Source organism: Tinamus guttatus, unplaced genomic scaffold (assembly GCF_059628265.1).
Source record: "Tinamus guttatus ecotype Peru unplaced genomic scaffold, ASM5962826v1 Tinamus_guttatus_pri_ptg000226l, whole genome shotgun sequence".
Classification (NCBI taxonomy): domain Eukaryota; kingdom Metazoa; phylum Chordata; class Aves; order Tinamiformes; family Tinamidae; genus Tinamus; species Tinamus guttatus.
In genome coordinates, this window is record NW_028288760.1 from 1055914 (window position 1) to 1071741 (window position 15828).

At 47.2% G+C, this 15828-nt stretch overlaps 1 protein-coding gene across 2 annotated transcripts in view; it reads left to right on the forward strand.

Moving 5' to 3' along the window:
- The window catches only part of ABL1 (ABL proto-oncogene 1, non-receptor tyrosine kinase), a 65503-nt gene extending 53091 nt beyond the window's left edge, over positions 1 to 12412 (forward strand). For both annotated transcript variants that reach the window (XM_088525276.1, XM_010211206.2), the window contains exons 5-11: positions 1570 to 1654; positions 2015 to 2192; positions 4550 to 4734; positions 6794 to 6946; positions 7531 to 7620; positions 8011 to 8175; positions 10689 to 12412. In XM_088525276.1, the coding sequence (XP_088381402.1) occupies positions 1570 to 1654; positions 2015 to 2192; positions 4550 to 4734; positions 6794 to 6946; positions 7531 to 7620; positions 8011 to 8175; positions 10689 to 12388 (2556 nt within the window). In that variant the 3' untranslated portion in view covers positions 12389 to 12412. The remainder of the gene's footprint in view (positions 1 to 1569; positions 1655 to 2014; positions 2193 to 4549; positions 4735 to 6793; positions 6947 to 7530; positions 7621 to 8010; positions 8176 to 10688) is intronic.
- The last annotated feature ends 3416 nt before the right edge of the window (positions 12413 to 15828 follow it).

A 15828-nucleotide genomic window follows, 5' to 3' on the forward strand; every position in this document is an offset into this window, starting at 1 on the left:
CTTTCCTCTGAGGGCAACTTAATGGCTCAGCTGTTGTGAGCTGGTCCTCTCGGCTCGTTTGCCACTGCTCAGACACCCAGGCTGCATGCATTAGGGACGGCCTTTTCCTCCTTTTGGAATGCAGAAACCTGTATTTTAAGCTAGGCACAAGCAACCCTGGTGGTCCCTAGATGCAGTTTCTTGAAGTCTAAGTTGAGGTGTGATCCTGTTCTCTGCTAGCAAAGCATTGCTGGAACCGTTTTGCTTATTCTGTGGTTTTATACAGGGAAAGATTGAAACTGGATCAGTTTGATCCTTTTCGTGCGCCTGTGTTTGCAGGGAGATCATCGTTACAGTAATTTGCGGATGTTTTCCTTCTGTTAAATTAATCACCGAGAGGTAGGAGACTTAAAACAATAGAGCAACTATGCAGAGCAAACCTGTCAGGTTTGTATAGCACACACGAGATAAGTGCGTGTTTAGGGTCATTTTGCAACTTGGATCATTAACCCACTTTTGTTTGCCAAAGAAAATGGTTTAAAGTTCTGCTCACAAGGACCTTTGGGCTATTAGAATTGACAGGGAGCGTTCAGAAAATTGCAGCTGCCAATCAAACTAATTGGCAACGAATAGTAAATGATGGAATGAGAGTGTTTGAAAAAGGTTCTTGTTGCTAACTGCAAAGCAAAATGCTGGCTGGATCTTACGGCAGCAGCAGCCCTCTGTTATCATTCTCACCAGCAGCAGTAAATCCTTTCCAATCCTTCCTTAAAACACTTCGTCCATGTAGGCTGTCAACATTAATCCACCACTGAAAAAAATATGGATATAGAAAGAAACGTTGCTTTAGAAATAGATCTATATTTTTGCACCACTTTGAAATGACCTTCCGGCCATCTAGGGTCTATTTGTTGCAGAATATATAAGTCTGTTGAGCAAGACTGTATCTCCCTCAGTCTTGTGTTGTGCCAAGCAACTTTATGGCGCTCAGCAAATAGGTAGTGACACATCTGCCCACAACGGTTACGTCGCGGGTCGGGCACTAAAAGCCAGAAATGGAACCCGTGAATCCTTGGCCTTTCGGTTCCAGGGGAGCTGCCAGCGCTCGTGCTTCCCAGGCTGGCAGTGGGCACTTCTTGCCCATACCCTGTGAAAATGGGGGGCTGCATTTCAGCAGTTGCTCAAGCATTTGATTGTGATCTATACTCCCATTTTTTCTTTCTTTTTCTCTCTCTCTTTTTTTTTCCTCTTGTTTCTTCCCTTACTGATTTTTATGTTACCTTTTTATTCCCGCCAGGTGCACATTTAGCCTTTCCCTTTGCAACTCCTGAGTGCTTCTGCACGAAAGGGATATGGATCTTTTTTTACCCCAGAACTCCTGTTAGAATAAATCTATTTTTAAAAATCCTACAGAATAAAACCCCACACTGTTCCTAACTCCCTGGCATTGTATTGCAGCTAAAGGCAGAAACTACCTTGGAAGAGCTGTGCTTTATATCGTCAGTTTGTGGGGTTTTTTTCTGTTCTCAAACAAAAATCCGCTTCTCTCGTGCTCTCTGGCCTTGCTAATGCTTCCCTATTGTTCTGCAGGAGGATACCATGGAGGTGGAAGAGTTCTTGAAAGAAGCCGCAGTAATGAAGGAGATCAAGCATCCGAACTTGGTGCAATTATTAGGTAAGTGATAAATACCAAGCAGAGGGATTTGAACTAAACCCTTGTGCAGTGATATGGATGTTAAGGAGCAGATAAGCTGCTTACCGTACCAAGGCTTTAAATACAGACACTTATTGTCTGGCAAAATTCTCAATTTGTACCAGTAATACATGATTTTTAATGATCTCTTCTCCCTAACATTTAAGTTGCAAGAGTCTTAAGCAGGAAATTAAAACTGTCTATTAGCCCATTCCAAGCAAAATTTATTCTATATACAAGTGCTGTATTTCTACCTTCTAGAACTATAAATTGCCCTGAGGGAAAAAAAACCTGAAGGTACAATGATCTTCTCCAACATTCAAGCTTTATGTTGGTCCTTAGGGGTGTGCACACGGGAGCCTCCGTTCTACATCATCACGGAGTTCATGACTTACGGGAATCTGCTGGATTATCTGCGGGAGTGTAACCGGCAGGAGGTGAACGCTGTGGTGCTGCTCTACATGGCAACTCAGATCTCCTCGGCCATGGAGTACCTGGAGAAGAAGAACTTCATTCACAGGTAGGAAGGACGCAGAGCACGCCTCACTCTCCAGCACCAAAACCCCTTTGATTTATTTCCCTGCCTTTCAGATTATCCCAGCACTGAATTCAGATGTGATAGGTGTCCTACATTTAATACTCCAGTGTGTTGTATTCTGCTACAGTACGTTAGCCTGTCTGTAGGCTGGTGTTCACATTGCTTTTTTTGCCAGGATAATTTTTCTTACCTTTTCAGTAAATGCAGGTCAAAGAACTGTCAGTTCTTACATCTTTTTTTGACAGGAGTTTTATATGTAAATGCTTTCTAAAATAATAGGCTCTTACTGGACTGGATAAACTACTGCTCTTTCTTGGTTCTAAGAACTATTTAAAACTCATGTAGACTGATGTTTCTTCTATGTGTACAGGTGGTCACAGCAAAGTCACCCACTTAGTGCCTTTTGTCATGGGGTTCATTCTTGTTCCAGCTTTTTTTTTTTTTTAATCCTCTCTGTAGGGATTGTTTTCCTCTGTTGTCCAGATTGTGCATTTCACTTTAATAAGCATCTTTGCAGTCTTAAAGTCTCAGAGACTTTGACCTTTAAGTGAGCTGCAATTATGGCTGGAGCTTTGCATTCTTTGTCTGTAGAAATGGCCTCCCAGCAATATAATGACACATCCTGGACAAAGGTTTGAGAGTTGCCGAGTTAAATACAAGATGTTCTCTGTGCCATGGTGTGACCTTTCCTACCCAATTAGCTGGCAGAGGAAATCAGCACATGTTTTCTCATAGAGACAAATATGAAGATCGTGTGTAAAGTTCTAGGTGGTCCTCCCAGAAGGACGTTGCTTTTGCTGCATGAAAGCCCTGTTTAAGTGCTTCCGTCAGTCACTAAAGTGAATGATGGTGCTGCAAATTAAAATTTCTAGCCTTTGATTTGCTCTCTTGAAAGTATTTTATCCCCTCAGCCCGGAGGAAGTGAACTTTAAAACCTGTTTTGCTTGAATCCTGTTTGTCTGCTCTCCTGTTCATTTCATTTCCTATTATTTCTGATTATTGCAAATAAATAGGGTTTTTCCTTATCTGCTACCCCCGCACCCACCCACCCAATTATTTAAGAGTGTTGGCATATTTCACACCCATGGATTCAAATGCTGGGCTGTGACCTCATTTAATGGAGGAGGAGGAATTTGATTATGAAGAAGAGCTATTGTTTAGAGGCAGGTTGTAGTAATCAGCATTGATAACAAGGCATATTGAAAAACACTGAAAATTTATTTGGCCTTTAGTTCTACATGGAGCAGATCAAGCGAAAGAAAAAGCAGAGTCTACCTCATATCTAAAGAATATCTCACTCTAGCTCTCTGGTAAATTCAATTTTTAATTCATTGTAACATAGTCTGAAAAAAAGTGTTTTTAGCAAATCCTAATATTAGGGTAAAAGTATTCCTGCACTTTACCAATTTATACTCATCCAGTGTTTCTGATGGTACTAGCAGCACATCTGAGCCAGGGAGGTGGCAACACGGGATTTGTGCATCCCTCACCTGCTGTAGTAGAGGCAGGGGAAATTTGGAGGAAAAGCTCAATTGAATTATTGCCCATTATTTTCAGCAGATAAGTACTGGTAGCAGAAGCCACAGTAGTTTTGAAAAGGCCAAACACTCTCCTGTTTGAGCATTCAAGCTTCTTCTAATTGAAAGGTTAATAAGAAAAGGCATTTACAGCCAGCTGTCCTGCAGCTACATCTCCTGCTTGCAAGGCAGCTGGGGTTGCTGCTTTATAGGGGCAGCCTCCGAGGGGTCCATATGATCAGATACTAAAAAAGAAAAGAGAAGAAAAAAAAAAAAAGGTATGTCATGAAAAAATTGTGTCACAAGATATACTATGCCAGGGAGGAGGAAGAGGAGGATACCTGCAGGTGACAAGGGATGGCTGAACAGGGACTGCACAAAGAGGAGCTCTGGGCAGCAAGGGCAAGGGGTGTTTTTGTTGTTGAAGGTGACTGGGATTAGAGAGGTGGGGAGAAAAAGCAGCTTGAGACTTTTTTATTCAGTGCTCATCCTTGGCTATTGATAACTTCAGCACTGACATTTCTTTATATTATTTTTATCCTGAGGGTGGCAGCTTTTATTGAAAGTGAGGGGGCTTCTTGGAGCTTTCATTTCAAATTAAAAAAAAAAAAAGAGTTTGGATGGCAGTCTTGGAAAGCAGGAATGGAAAATAACATTCCCTCTTACATATACGCGCATAACTACATAATTTTTGTGTAAACCCTGATCAAAAAAAACATCACCCGCTGGCCCAGGTTTCTTCAGGGACAGCAGGGCTCCTTGCTATTGTTAACAGCAAGATGATGAGCACTTCTCATGGCCTGATTTTGTTCTTGTTTTTAGGGATCTTGCTGCCAGAAACTGCCTTGTAGGAGAGAACCACTTGGTGAAGGTGGCAGATTTTGGGCTGAGCAGGCTAATGACGGGTGACACGTACACTGCCCATGCTGGAGCAAAATTCCCCATCAAGTGGACTGCCCCAGAAAGCCTGGCCTACAACAAGTTCTCCATTAAATCCGATGTCTGGGGTAAGCATCTCCATGTGTGGATTAATCCAGGACTGTGAAGGAAGGGCATTTGTGAAGCATTTCAGGAGATCATGGTTCCTGGTTTGAGCCATACTGCGCTGTAAGCGTGTCAGAGCCTGGAATTAATCTCAGCTAAGTCAGTCTTGAGTGGAAAACTGAGGATGTTGAGCTTTTTAAATAGACTGGGAGGCTCCATGTGTGCAGAGCTATCTACGTGCAGACCAGAATCTATACGTGTGATCCTTGGCAAGTATGAAAATAAAGCACGTTGTCATGTTTATAGAAATGTATGAAATGGGGCTGGAGGGCACCAATACTCCTGACTTGATAGGGCTCTGGCACAGAACGGTGAAGCAATATACTGTTATACAGCCAGCAACTTTCTAAGTACTTTCAGGAAGAAAGTGAGGATCTGGTTCATTTTATGCTTTAAAAAATTATGTATATCTGTCTAGTGATAGCTCCAAGCTCGTCTTTCTGCATTTTAAAAGAATAATCTTTAGAATGAGATGAGCAGAAGCAGCGAGAAAATTTGATGACAAATCGTTATTGAAGAGCCCTGAGGTGCTGGTGATAAGGCTGGGCTTAGCTAAGTGGAGTTAAATTCTATCGAATCTGACCACAAAAACCATCTTGTTGTTCTTTTTATCAGCCTTTCTTTGACTTTATATCTCTGTCGTAGCTGCTGGTCACATTTTTCAAAAGTGCCCAGTGGCATAAGATAGAGGTTTGTGGGACTTGGTCCCAAAGGCCCTTGGAAAATGTTACCCTGATGATGATCTGCGTATAAAACATCGGGCACAAGTGAAGCAGCAATGAAGCTTTTGGGGGGTTTCTGGGAAAATGGACAGAAAAGGGTTTAGTTGAAGGAATTGCTAGGAGGGTGACTAAAAGAAATGTTTTGGTGAGGGGAAGGAAGGCCCAAATCGGCTTGCCAAGGGGTGCGTTGCCATCATTTGTTTTTTGCTTTCTGTTGGCGTGCGATGGCGCTGGGACTGGAGCACCCTCAGGGTCCCCAAGGCCTCTGCCCTAGTCCCGTGGTGGCTGCCGGGATCCCTGTTTAAGCAGTAAAGCACTCGAGGAGAAAAGGTCAGGAAGGAAGACTGGGTGTCTTTAGGATTAGCCCAATGTTGGTCACCTAGAGCCGGGGCAGGAGCCTTGGGGGTGGGATGGGGGCGATGGGGCTGTCCCCGAGAGCCTCTGCTGCTAGTGCCAGAGCTTAGACGCTTCCACCTCGCTGCCTGGAGACAGGAATCAAACGCTCGTGCGCGGAAATGTCTAACACAAATCGCCCTTGGTGGCGTCACCATGTAATGCGATGTGATTTCCTTACTTAGGCGGAATTGTAATCGCTTTCTCTTCAGGTTAAGAACAGAATACGGTGACTGAACTAATTACTGCAGGTTGTGGAGCTGGCGTCGGGGCTCCTCTTCGGGCCCGGCTCAGTCGCCCGGCCTCGGTGTTGAGCTGCACCCGGCCGAGCTTGGGGGCTCAAACACCTCGCTAGTGCTAAGGACCTTCCTGAAATCACCCTGTGCCTCCTATAGGGCTTTCCTCACACTCAAAACATCTCACCCTGTTCTTGCCTTGTTGTAGCCGCTGACAGGCCCCGGGTTTCCCCTATAGATCAGGCTGCAGCTTAAAGAGGACACCCCAAAACCGCTGCGGCACGTGAGACATCGGGGAGAGGCTGCAGATGAGAGAGAGGCTGTCGAGTTGACAGAGAGGCCGCAGTGCAGTGGGGAAACAGTTTCAGCTAATCCGCTGTGAAGTCTCTTAATTGTGCCTTTAATAGGACTTGAAGGATCTTGGGGCGTTCAGGTTTGAGACAACTGATACATTGAAAATTAGTCTAATTCTACCCTGTCATATCGCAGGAGGCTCGTCTGTGCTGACGAAGAGGCTTGTTACGCTGCTTTAACATTTAAGCTGCTGTTGAGCTTGGGATCTGAGCCACCTAGAGCTGGTTTAAGTGCTCAGCCCTGTTTACTGACTGTTCCCACTAAACATCCTCTCAAATTTAAGGTGAAAACAAAGCTTATTGATTTCTTGGCTGCAGCCTTCGGCGTTCTGCTGTGGGAGATCGCGACGTACGGCATGTCCCCCTACCCCGGGATCGACCTGTCTCAGGTCTACGAGCTGCTGGAGAAAGATTACCGCATGGAGCGCCCCGAAGGATGTCCTGAGAAAGTTTACGAGCTCATGAGAGCATGTGAGTGTTGTGAAGCCCTGCAAACGCTGCTTCCATCTCTGCAGAGATGCAGTAAAAGTGCCCGGGTCTGGTCCCGTGCAGCAAGGCACGAGGAACCCTCTGCAGTTCCGCCTGGCATTGCATCTTCCCTGGAACTGCCTTGCCTGGAGGAAGAAACCGCAGTGAAACCAGCTCCTCTTTCCACTGGGAATGCATAGGCCTGTGGGAGAGATTTGGTTTTCAGCTCAGTGTTTTCTTTATCTCCCATTTTATGACAATTTAAAGAAAAGCTTGGGCTCGGAGGATGAAGGAGGGGCTTCATTAGGCTTCTTAAGGGACTGAGTATTGCTCTTCCACTGTGGCCTTTTAATATGTGACTTACAGTGTGATCCTTTTTTAAATTTTTTTTTCCTTCTCAGAGGTGCTCAGCACCTACAGTTCCTTCAGCTCGGTGGTGGCTGTAGATACCCAGCACCCTGCAGATCAGGTTTCTGTATTGGTATTTTATCTGGCCCATTTAATAAAAAGGGGGCTGTGATAGCTCGTTCCTCCTGGATGCCTGCGAGGCTGGCGGGAGCCTTTGAGCGTTGCTGGTTTTCTTTCAGGCTGGCAGTGGAGCCCCTCAGACAGGCCCTCGTTTGCTGAGATCCATCAGGCCTTTGAAACGATGTTTCAGGAATCCAGCATATCGGATGGTAGGTCTGGCTTCTGCTTTGCCAGTTATGGGGGTGGAACAAGGATTATGGGCTGGGACAAGGAGTTACTGCACCCTGTACTCTGCATGCAGCTCTTTTTAGGCAGGAGCTATCTACTTCCTGGGCTGCTTTTCAGTGAAACTCAGTCATACATTGTATTACGTGGTTTAAACTGTGCAGATTGCAGAGAGAAGCATTTACATGTGCGCTTTTCCTGCATATAGACATGATTTTAAAGGGCCTAAAGCCTTCAGGAACCTTTGTGCTGTTTGCTTTTCCTTTGCTCTGTTAACTCAGAGCAGCTCAATAGTTTCTTATTTTAGAGAATTTTAGCTCAATAGTGTCTTATTTTAATTATGGTGACTTTTTTTTTTCTTCTGTACGCTGCAGAGGTGGAGAAGGAATTGGGAAAGAAGGGCACGAGGAGTGTAGTGAGTAATTTTCTGCAAGCCCCAGAGTTACCAACCAAAACACGAACATCAAGGAGAGCTGCCGAAAGCAAAGACACCAACGAGAGCTTGGAGATCACACATGCTCGCGGCCAGGGGGAATGTGGTAGGTTTTATTTAAAGCCATTATTCCTTCAGGAGATACAGAGGAAAACAAAATATATGACCAGTTCTCGGTCATCACCTGGAAAAGGATGTGTCTAATGACAGGTGACTTTCTGGATAAGTATTCTGTTTCCAGGCAACAGACTGCTGAGTTTGCTTTCCTGGCTTGAAAATTCTTTTTTTTTTTTTTTTTTTGCAGAAAGATAGGTTGTTAATCTTGGGACCAGATAGGAACACACAGCAGCCAGGAGTGTGAATCCTTCGCTGCCTGCGAGACTGACGCTATACGTCCCTTTGCTTAGAAAAGCCCTAGAAGTTCTTTTAACTTAATAGCTGTTGCCTGCAGTTCCCTGTAGACCAGAGCCTGAGCGCAGAGCTCGCGGATCATATTCCCTTCCCTGGTAGGGGATCAGTGGGATCTCCCACGGCAGCTGAGCGCTGCGTAATCTGCTGTGTTCAGGCCTCTCTACAGCACCACGCTGCATAATTTAAAGCAGGACGATTGCTCAGGTTTAGCAAGCCCCATAAGGGAGGTTTCTTTCTTCACTGTGCCGTCACACCAGGTTTGTGCTTGCAGCACTGAGGAGTGTCACTTTTTTTTCAGGTACCAAATACAATTTCAGCAAGGGACTCGGAGGTTTTTACAGTATCTTCTGTGAAATTAAAGTCTCAATCAATTTCTTAAAGCACGTTGCTTTCATTATCTCAGAATGAAAGGCATGGCTAAACACTGAATGTAGAGGGCATATTGGTATCCAATTCATTTGGAAAATCACAATGTAAAACAAAATACAATTTTGCAGGCTTGTTTCCAGCTCCTGTTAAAGGTGCCTTCACCGGCCACTCATATTACTGCTGTCTTCTGCGTAATGGCAAAGCCACTTAGTACTGTGTATTTCAGTAATGAAAGTGCTGCTAGACAAAAATGGCAAAAAAAGGCAGAAATGTAAAATATTGGAATGAGAAAATATTAGTATGGGTGACTTAGAAAGGAGGGTTATGTATAGAAGGGTTTGGAAACATGCTGATTTATAAACAGCAACTTAATTTTCTAATGGAAATACAGAGAGGCTAGTATTCCTTAGGAAAAAGTCATGAAAAATGAGCACAGTTTGCCTGTATTTATTTGTTATAACCCAATTAATACAACGTAGCTAAAGACCGGTAGTAAATCTGGCCTGCCATATATAGGAAATGTAATTGCCTAGTTTTATAAGCTTTGAAGTAAAATAACTTCATTTGAAATACTTAAGGGCTTTGTGAGATTCAAGTGCGGCAGGAATAAAATGATTTTAACATTATGCTGAGAATTATTTCACTTTTTATTACCAAAGAAAATATCTCCCATTAAAGTTTTATTACAGTTTCCCCTTTAATTGTCAATGTTTCCATAGCAAGTCCTATGGCTGGAAGCAGATCCTCCGTGAAAGCTGCTGCTTGACTTGTTAAAGGCCATGGCCAAAGTGCTCTGGGAGCTCTTGTGTTGTCCAGCTCAACATTAGTTGACACGTGTGACTAGTTTAAGCACAGATAGAAGCGTGTCCCAAAGTACACGGCTAGGTCTCTCCAAGGTCCCCCTCCTCCAGCAGAGTCCCACAGCTAACGTGACGTTCACCGATACGTGACTAAGAAGCGACCTGCTTTCCCTCTCTGACTGCTCCATCTCTCTTCTTACTGCCTGCTCGAGCTGTAAATGTATCTGCTGCCCTGCAGGCATTCCTCTCTTGAATTAGAGAGCCATCTGAGTGCCTGACCTGGGAATGAGACCTCCTGTCAGTCAAATACAGGGACCTTCAAGACTCAGTATGAATTTATTATAAACCTCTATTCATTTTTAAATACCTCTTGTAAGTGGAGAAGGGGTCACCCCACATTCCTTGTGGAGCGGATGGAGAACGTTACCCGCTCCTCTCGGTTCCACGAGGCTGGTTGTCTTCGCAGTGAGGCGACCAGAGTACTCAGCTGTCAGAGGGGGCCTTCATTTCTGCTTGGGAAAAAGTTATTTCCATTCCCTGCAAGGATGACGTCAGTCGAGGAGGTTTTGAGCATCAGAATCTAAATGAGCAAGGAGCCTGGGGACGGAGGTGGGTTACAGAGAAGCCTTATTAACTGGGGAGGTTCAGCCCTTCCAGAGACAGAAACAGCACAAGGACTAAAGAAAAGGCCTCTTAATATTTATCTGCTTCGTGCTGTCAAGTTTAGACAAGTGTCCATGTGTGTTGATGGGAAAACATAAACATTTTGTCTTTGTATGTTGCTGTTTAAATCAGAAACCGAGTGGGAGAGTAGGTTGGCAACCGGATCCTATATAGACCACTTAAGAAATGAATGAAGGCAAGATGGGACATTCAGTCCAGGCTTCAGTGCCCCTGCGCTTGCTTTGCTCCTGGTTGCCTCTGTGCTTACAGCACCTGCCCCTTTTTGGTGCTGCTGCAGTGCTTTGATGCAGGAGGAAAACAGATTGTTCTGTCTCTCGAGGCAAAGCTCAGTAGATGCTTTTCTGTTCCCTTACAGACCCTCTGGACCACGAACCTGCCATTTCTCCCTTGCTTCCACGGAAGGAAAGAGTGGCCATGGAAAGCAATCTGAATGAAGATGAGAGGTTGCTTCCGAAAGACAAAAAGCCCAACCTCTTCAGTGCCCTCATCAAGAAGAAGAAGAAGACGGCCCCTACTCCCCCCAAAAGGAGCAGTTCCTTCAGAGAGATGGACGGCCACCCGGACCGCCGGGCAGGCGGGGACGAGGAGGGCAGGGATGCTGGCAACGGAGCGTTCATTGCCCCTCCTGCAGACGCAGCTGACCCCTCCAAATTTCCAAGCCCGAGCAACGGCGCCGGCGTCACCAACGGGGTCGTGGCTGGGAACTCCGGGTTTTTATCTCCGCACTTACGCAAGAAATCCAGCACCATGAGCAGCGGCCGGGGAGCGGCCGGCGACGAGGAGAGCGGTTCCAACTCCAGCAAGCGTTTCTTGCGCTCCTGCTCAGCCTCCTGCGTGCCCCATGGAGCGAAGGACACGGAGTGGAAATCCGTGACGCTGCCTCGGGATTTGCAGTCCACGGGGCGCCAGTTTGATTCCTCCACCTTTGGCGGGCACAAGAGCGAGAAGCCGGCGCTGCCTCGGAAGCGGGCGAACGAGGCCAAGGCGGACACTGCTGCCAGGGGAACGGTGACCCCTCCTCCACGGCTGCTCAAGAGGAATGAGGAGACCACTGATGACGTGTTCAAGGATGCAGAGTCCAGTCCCGGCTCCAGCCCTCCCACTCTGACACCAAAACTTGGCCGTAGGCAGCCTGCTGCCCCCCCTTCCTCCAGCGTGCTCCACAAGGATGATGGAGTCAAATCCAGTGCCTTAGGTACCGCTGTGACGATGGACCAAGGTTCTGCTGCCAAACCCAACGCTGCCGGGTTTGCAGGTGCCACCAAGGCCTCTGCTGAGGAGCCGCGAATGAGGAGGCTCAAGCAGACCTCGGAGCCAGCAGGGAAGGACAAAGGGAAGTTATCGAAGCTGAAACCAGCCCCTCCGCTTCCCCTCTCTTCGTCCTCCATCGGCAAGCCTGGAAAAGTATCCCACAGCCCCAGCCATGAAGCAGCGGCTGACGTGCTGTCCGGCCCTAAACCCAAACAGTCGACTCAGGTTGCAGACGCTGCGAGCGGCGATGCCGCCAAGCCCAACCCGTCGGGGGAAGGCGTCAAGAAGCTGGGGATCCCCTCTGCACCAAAGCCACAGTCCTCCACCAAGCTCCTGCTGAGCACGGCAGCCCCAGCTGCCGCCTCCTCGTCTGTCCCCTGCGCCCCGGGCGGGGAGCAGCCGTCGTCCACAGCCTTCATCCCTCTCATATCCACGAGGGTGTCGCTGCGGAAGACCCGGCAGCCCCCGGAGAGGATTGCCAGCGGCACCATCACTAAAGGAGTGGTGCTGGAAAGCACTGAGGCCCTGCGCCTCGCCATCAGCAAGAACTCCGAGCAGATGGCAAGCCACAGCGCCGTCCTGGAGGCCGGCAAGAACCTCTACACCTTCTGCGTGAGCTACGTGGACTCCATCCAGCAGATGAGGAACAAATTTGCCTTCCGCGAGGCCATCAATAAGCTGGAGAACAACCTGCGGGAGCTTCAGATCTGCCCGGCCACGGCTGGCAGCGGTCCTGCAGCCACCCAGGACTTTAGCAAACTGCTCAGTTCTGTGAAAGAAATCAGTGACATTGTTCAGAGGTAGCAGAAGCCGAGCTTAAAAACAACAACAAAAAAAAATCACAATGGGCCAAAGCCGACTGTGGAGAGAATAACATCATGCATGGACTGACGAAGGACTGGGGCCTTCGGGTTAGGGGTGTGCAAAAGACACGGACTGTTACTGGGTGCCCCAGCTCCAAAGAGCAGGGCTGTGTTGAAGAGGCCCTTTCCAGCCTCTTAAGCCAGGTTCCCTGTGAATCACATACTCACAATCGTCTTATCTGTGGAGTTTTTGCCTTGTGGACTACAAGTCTAAATGCTGATGTCACACCATGCCTTCTTATTAATATTTTATTGTTCCGGACAGGCCATTGGGACTGAAGTGAGACTGGTGGACACTGAGATGCTGTCCTCCTCTGGAGGACTTGCTACTGTGTTTTCATTCCCTCTCTGCCCCGCTGTACGCAAGGATGTGTGTTTGAATAGCAATATACCCACCGCTTTCCTTGGGGGATTTGCAGCACATAAGCCTGGCCTGAGTTGGACATTGACATAAATGCAACTGATGGGGAGCTTGGGAGGTGGGGAGGGGTGGTGGGGAGGGGATTTTTAGTGTAACTTTTTAAGGACAGAACACTACAACTGATGTTTACTCAAATCCTTCCTGTGATTCCTCCTGCTGCCCTCCATAGCCGTGTTTTCAGCAGTTCCATAGAGGTGTTGAGCCCAGATGAGTTGCTCGGGGCGGAAAGCTTTGCAGAGAGCACCCACTAATGTAGTGACACCGGAGCCTGTTTGTGGGTCTCTCTTGGTAGCGGTAACAGCCGGGAGAAGGTCTGAAGAGGAAAGATGTTGGTGTCATTCCCTGTGAGATCTGGTATTGCCTGGGCTGGGCTTTAGGGCTGCAGAGCGCGTCTGGGAGCAGTTGCAGCAGGGAAAGATAGTTCAGGATGAGCTCAAACTTCCACTGTGCCTCGAGCGGCCGTTTCAGCTGAGCTTGCACATCGTGGATGGGCAAGAGCAGCCGTCTGTCTGCTTGAATTTCCAACCAGCTTCTCTGCTATGAGCTCCAGAGGAGCCACGAGCAGAGCCAGGAGCTGCAGCAGAGCTACCCTTGGCTCAGAGCAGAGCCCTGTGCTGCGGGGGGCCGCGGCACCTCCCTGTCCGTGCCAATGCTAAACCTCACTGAAGAGCAAAAACTGCCAATTCTTTGGGGTGAAACCCTCAGTAACCTTCGTGCCCCTGTGGTTCCACCCAGCATCAAACAAGGATCTGTGAAGGCTGCGGATGCCTCTCCTGGGGCATCTCCCAAGGACACTGCCATGAAACTTCCCAACTCCTGCAACACGACTGGGAACTAACTGTGACTTGCCATAATAGTGAAAGGGCAAGGTTTAGGGCTATTAACAGTGCAATTTAACTCCTCTTAACAGTTCCAAACCAGAGAAAACATTTTTCTATGTCCTGTTCTCCCTGTAACTCTCGTGACCCCTATTGTGTATCTTAAACACTAATTGCCTTCAATTGTATTTTATTATTTTCTCTTTGGAACTGTTTGTTTTTGTATACGATTTACAGTAGTTCACTTCTTTGTGTGCTCACGCCACTTCTCCCCTCACCAACAGCCGTGACTTAACACATGACAAATGTTTAAAAGAAAATACACATTTCTGCCACAGGCTGCCTTTAAAAATATAAGAAAAAAAATCCTTGGACTGTCTCTTTCCTGGAGGTACTGTTTTTACTTTGATAACATATTGTGCCACTATATTATACATTTGTATCTTGTTATTACACACTTTTGTAGACTTGTCTTTTATACAGTGTGTAAATAGCTCTGTCCTTCATCTCTGTGATACTTAAGGGGGTTGTTTCCCCTTTATTTTGGTCCAGTACAGATTGTTTCTGTACGTGACTTTCAATTCTTCCTCCTCTTTCTCTGTGTTTCATTTTTTTTGATTCATTTTTTTTTTTATTCCAGTCTCTCTTGTGTAGTATATTTAAAAATAAATCAATGTTGAGGAAAACTTGTGTCTGTCTGTTAACAAGGCTTTTCAAAGCCGGTTACCTCTCCCCAGGCGCTGCACTTGAAAAGAGGCATTCCCTGTTCCAGTGGCTCCTCGGGCCTCCCGGGACCGCGGGCTGCTCGCAAACAGGCGGCAGCAAATTGCGAGATGCTTTTGACCTAGCTTTGAAAACCCAGGAAGGCAAAGAAATAGCCAAAAAAAAAAGGCCCTGTTGTCACCTGTTTTGAGGCAAAGACTTTGTTGTCCCGAATGAGGTTTAAATCATGGATTTACCTTTAAGCTTTCCTTCAAACGCTGCTATTAATTGGTTTTGTGTTCTGTGTTTCAGCTGCCATGGGGTTTTTTCCCCTCTCCGCTGTGACGTGACCTGTGGTCTCCTCTTCTCGAGCGCTCGTGGCTGCTCCCTGCCCGCTCCGTCGCAGCGTCCCCAGCGCGATGAGCAAAGAGCCTCCTGCCCAGCTGCGATGCCCACGGGCCGCGCGGCCGCAGCGCCCTCCTTGTGCGGCTTTTCTGTCTGAAAAAAGGAGGTAACATCCCCAGAAGTCCGTCTTTACTTGCTGTGTTCGACTCACTTGGGCCTTTCCAGCAAATCCTAATGGAGGGACAGCACTGGGATACTTAGTACTGGGACCAACCGATGTCTAAAATGGGGCAGATTCTGCCTAGAATAACAAAAATGCTAAACAGGCAGTAAAAATAAAGGAGATAAAAGAGCAGATCAAAGCGAGAGCGGTGGCCCCAGGTCATGCAGTGGCTCCCCCACGAGCGAGGTTAGGACCCAGGTCACCTAATCTTTAATCTGCTCCTCAAGTCCCTGGGGGGACACGGCAGGGCTGGTGCAGGGAGGTGATTCCTCATGGAGGGGCACAACGAGGCTCCTCTGGAGGCTGCTTTTGCGATTGCAGCTTCCGAATTAGCATAGGGAGGATGGAAAGAAGAGCAGGAGGATGCTGTTGGCAATTATAAATTTAATTAATGGCCTGCATTTAGCAAGCGCCTGGCTAGTTTAGCTGAAGCTGGTGGTGGTCTGTAAATGCACACGCAGTGGTAAAGGGCTCGCGGCTGTTTTGTGACAGTGACCCGTGGCGAAAATCAAAGTCCAGGCTGCGCTTGATTTACATGTCTAGCACCAAGGCTTGAATATGATTAATAGCTGTGGGCTGAGGGAAGATGGAGAAGCTTAAGCTGTCGCTGAATGCAGACATTCCTCATGGTTCTCACGTCGGCTGCCTTAGGGAATAGTGTCTGGTGTCACAGGAAGGCAGCGGAGGGGTGACCTGGCTGGGGAATGCCCCTGGATCCGCAGGATTGGAAGGGGAAGAGGGATTAAAGGCTACGTTTAGCCAGGTGCTATTGGAGTTGATTTAACAGATCAATGCATTTAACAGTTTGATTGCTCCAATTTTCAAGGCTATTGAGCTTGAAAGTGAGAATGCTCTGGGGGAAAAATAGCTGT